The sequence below is a fragment of the Sinocyclocheilus grahami genome, unplaced genomic scaffold (assembly GCF_001515645.1).
Source record: "Sinocyclocheilus grahami isolate Dianchi unplaced genomic scaffold, SAMN03320097.WGS_v1.1 scaffold896.1, whole genome shotgun sequence".
In the NCBI taxonomy this organism is placed as follows: Eukaryota; Metazoa; Chordata; class Actinopteri; order Cypriniformes; family Cyprinidae; genus Sinocyclocheilus; species Sinocyclocheilus grahami.
In genome coordinates this window covers 705,357-708,178 of record NW_015506075.1, presented here as the reverse complement: position 1 = coordinate 708,178, position 2,822 = coordinate 705,357, and the positions used below count along the sequence as shown (strand labels likewise).

Sequence of the window (2,822 nt, the reverse complement as noted above, 5' to 3'; positions counted from 1 at the left end):
GGTGCAGAGGCACAGGGAGATGGCGGTGGACTGCCCCAGTGAACTGGGTGCCCGCACCATGTCCGTCAGACGCAGCGCTCAGCTGGAAAGGATCCGTCAGCAGCAGGAGGACCGCAGGAGACGGGAGGAAGAAGGCCGCAACCGACAGGAACTCGACCTCAACTCATCCATGCGCCTCAAGAAACTCTCACAGAATCCCAAAGTGGGCATCGATAACCCCACTTTTGAGCAAATGGAAGGTCCTGGAGGCTCCATAGGTGGTCTGCAAATTCTCACTGCACCGCCAACTCTACTAGGTGGGTGTCATAAACTGCTAATGGGCATTGTTTCCAAAGAGTGCTGCTATAAACCCGCCCCTGACATGTGCAGAGCAAGCAGCAGTATTGTGGGCGTCAGTGCCATGGTGTTTAGTGTTAAGCCTACATATTGAGTCATAGTGCTCATAGGGCATGTATGCATTTGAATCTGGCTTGCAACATATTCTGTTTATCATTTAAATAAAATATGTTTGACAAAAATCTTAAAAATAACATGAAAATTGGAAACTTTTAGTTTAGTTAAGTTGAAGTACTAAAAGTAGAATTGAAATAAAACTGAATTAAAGGTAGAAACATTAAAAACTAATAAAAATGAGAAAAATTAAATTACTAAAACTTGCATTAAAAAAATATAACAATAAAAGCTCATTTAAAAATCTATAGTCTATCATTTTATATAAATAATACTGAAATAACAGTGCATGATATGCTATGGCATTCAGACGTACAAAGTGACCAGATAGTGTCCAGAAAACAACAATTAACCATTACTTTCCACAATTGTTTGACAAAATGGCACAAATAGTTATGGAAATGTGAGGTTGAAACTGATTCAGAGGAACTGAAGGGCACTGTACTGCTAAAATCAGCATGCATGAGTGAAGTCATTCTTAGAGGAGGCAAAGAGCCATGTTACTGATGACTAAGAGTTTTCAAGAGCCAAAGAGCCACTGGACTTGAAACTAAATGAGGACAAAAGTCCATTTATATGCCACATTATTTTAATATCTTTTTAGCTGATTTTTTGAAATCTGTTTTTCACCTTTCTTCGCTTTCCTCACTTCACAACCTCTTACTCTTTCTCTTTAGTTACTCTCAACAGGAAGCCTTTCACTAGAGTTTAATCCATTAGATTGGACAGACACACACATGCTCAGCTCCTCCAGTGAATTCTTGGTTTTGAATAGATCTCCGTTAAGGGGAAATCCAGAATGCATGGCAAGGATGAACAAACTGAGTTACTGTGCAAATGAGAGGGGCACTTGGAGCTGCTGCTGAAAGTCATGGCCAAGGGATGTGTGTGAGTGGAATTCCTCAGGGAGGGAGAAGAGGACCCTCTGAGGGGGAGGTTAATTAAAAAGCCTTTTATGAAACATTCTGACCCAGACCACTCTTGCTGTACTGTGTTTTCCTCGATTTTCCTTCTTTGTTTGTGTTCCAGTTCATCTCTCCACGCTCTCCCAATGCTGTTTTTTGACAGTCTAAAACTCTTTGTAGCACTAAAGTGTGCGTAAAATATATCCCCAGAACAAAGCAAAGGCAACACTTAAGATATTTGATTTGCCCACTAATACCTCTATTAGCCACCCACTTAGACATTACACACCACACAAGAAGAACACACCCACATGTGACATGTCTAACTCCTATTGTGTCTTGCCATTCTCTCGTTGTGTAGTTAGACACTATAAAGGAGAATTACAACATAGCCGAAAATCTTGGTTAGTCAAGGACAACACTAGAATAGCTGAATTACATCTGTGATTTATGCAAACATTGTGCGATGTGGATAACGAACAATAAAAATACTCAGTGGGGGAGTCTTTGTGAGAGGCCATGTCATCAGCTTTCCGGGTGAATGATTCAGAGGTATGTACTGTTGTTCCTCTGTGAAGTTACTGTTTCTTCTGGTTTTACAGACAGGGTGTTTTTGAGATACACGAGTGATATGCAAGCATACTTATAGTTTGTGTTTGTGCTTTCAGAGCTGGAGGACCTGTTGATGTCCCTCAAGCAGGTGCAGCATAGTTTGAATGACTCTCAGAGTCAAGAGGACATAGAGCTGGTTCTACAGCTGGTCCAGAAGTCAGACTTCCAGAAAGCCTTCAACATTCACAACGCCGTGGCCCACTATATGAACCGGCCCAGCCCTCCCTATCCCCTGACAGACCACACACAGAGCCTCGCACAAGAGGTGAGCGGCACTTGTTGCAAATGTGGATTGAGTAAAAGATGAACAGGAAACATGCATGGATGGTAAAGTTCATATTACTGAAGTAATTAATTATAGTTAACACCCCACCCAGCTCTTTTCTCTGAAGAAAAAAAATTATGATATGAAACAACTTCACTTCTGAAGTTCCATATTACCAACATACCTAATGTCACCAGTGGTGGACAGTAACAGAGTAGTTTTACTTCGTTACTGTACTTAAGTACATTTTTCAAGTATCTGTACTTCACTGGAGTAGTTTTATTTTGAGTAACTTTTACTTCACTAAATTCCAAAGCATAAGATCGTACATTTTACTTCACTACATTTCATAAAACATATCGTTACTCCTTATGATATATGACGTGCTCTGACACACGCAGAAGTGGTGTCTAATTCAAGAACGAACTGATTCTTTTCAATGAACCTTTTAAATCGGTTCGCAAATCGCACCAAACAATTCATTCACGAATTAGAATGAACCTATTGCAGCTGTTCTCAGGTCCACAACTCACTGATTCAAATGAACGGTTTAGTGCAAGTCTCCAGTGAACTGAATTCACAAGTAAGAA

At 40.6% G+C, this 2,822-nt stretch overlaps 1 protein-coding gene across 1 annotated transcript in view; it reads left to right on the top strand.

Annotated features, from left to right (window-relative positions):
- Positions 1 to 4: 4 nt before the first annotated feature.
- LOC107563907 (MAGUK p55 subfamily member 5-A) overlaps positions 5 to 2,822 on the top strand; it is a gene marked incomplete at its 5' end in the record, with an annotated part of 14,022 nt that continues 11,204 nt past the window's right edge. Inside the window, 2 exons of the mRNA XM_016248887.1 lie at positions 5 to 296; positions 2,024 to 2,232. Coding sequence (XP_016104373.1) covers positions 5 to 296; positions 2,024 to 2,232 — 501 coding nt within the window. The remainder of the gene's footprint in view (positions 297 to 2,023; positions 2,233 to 2,822) is intronic.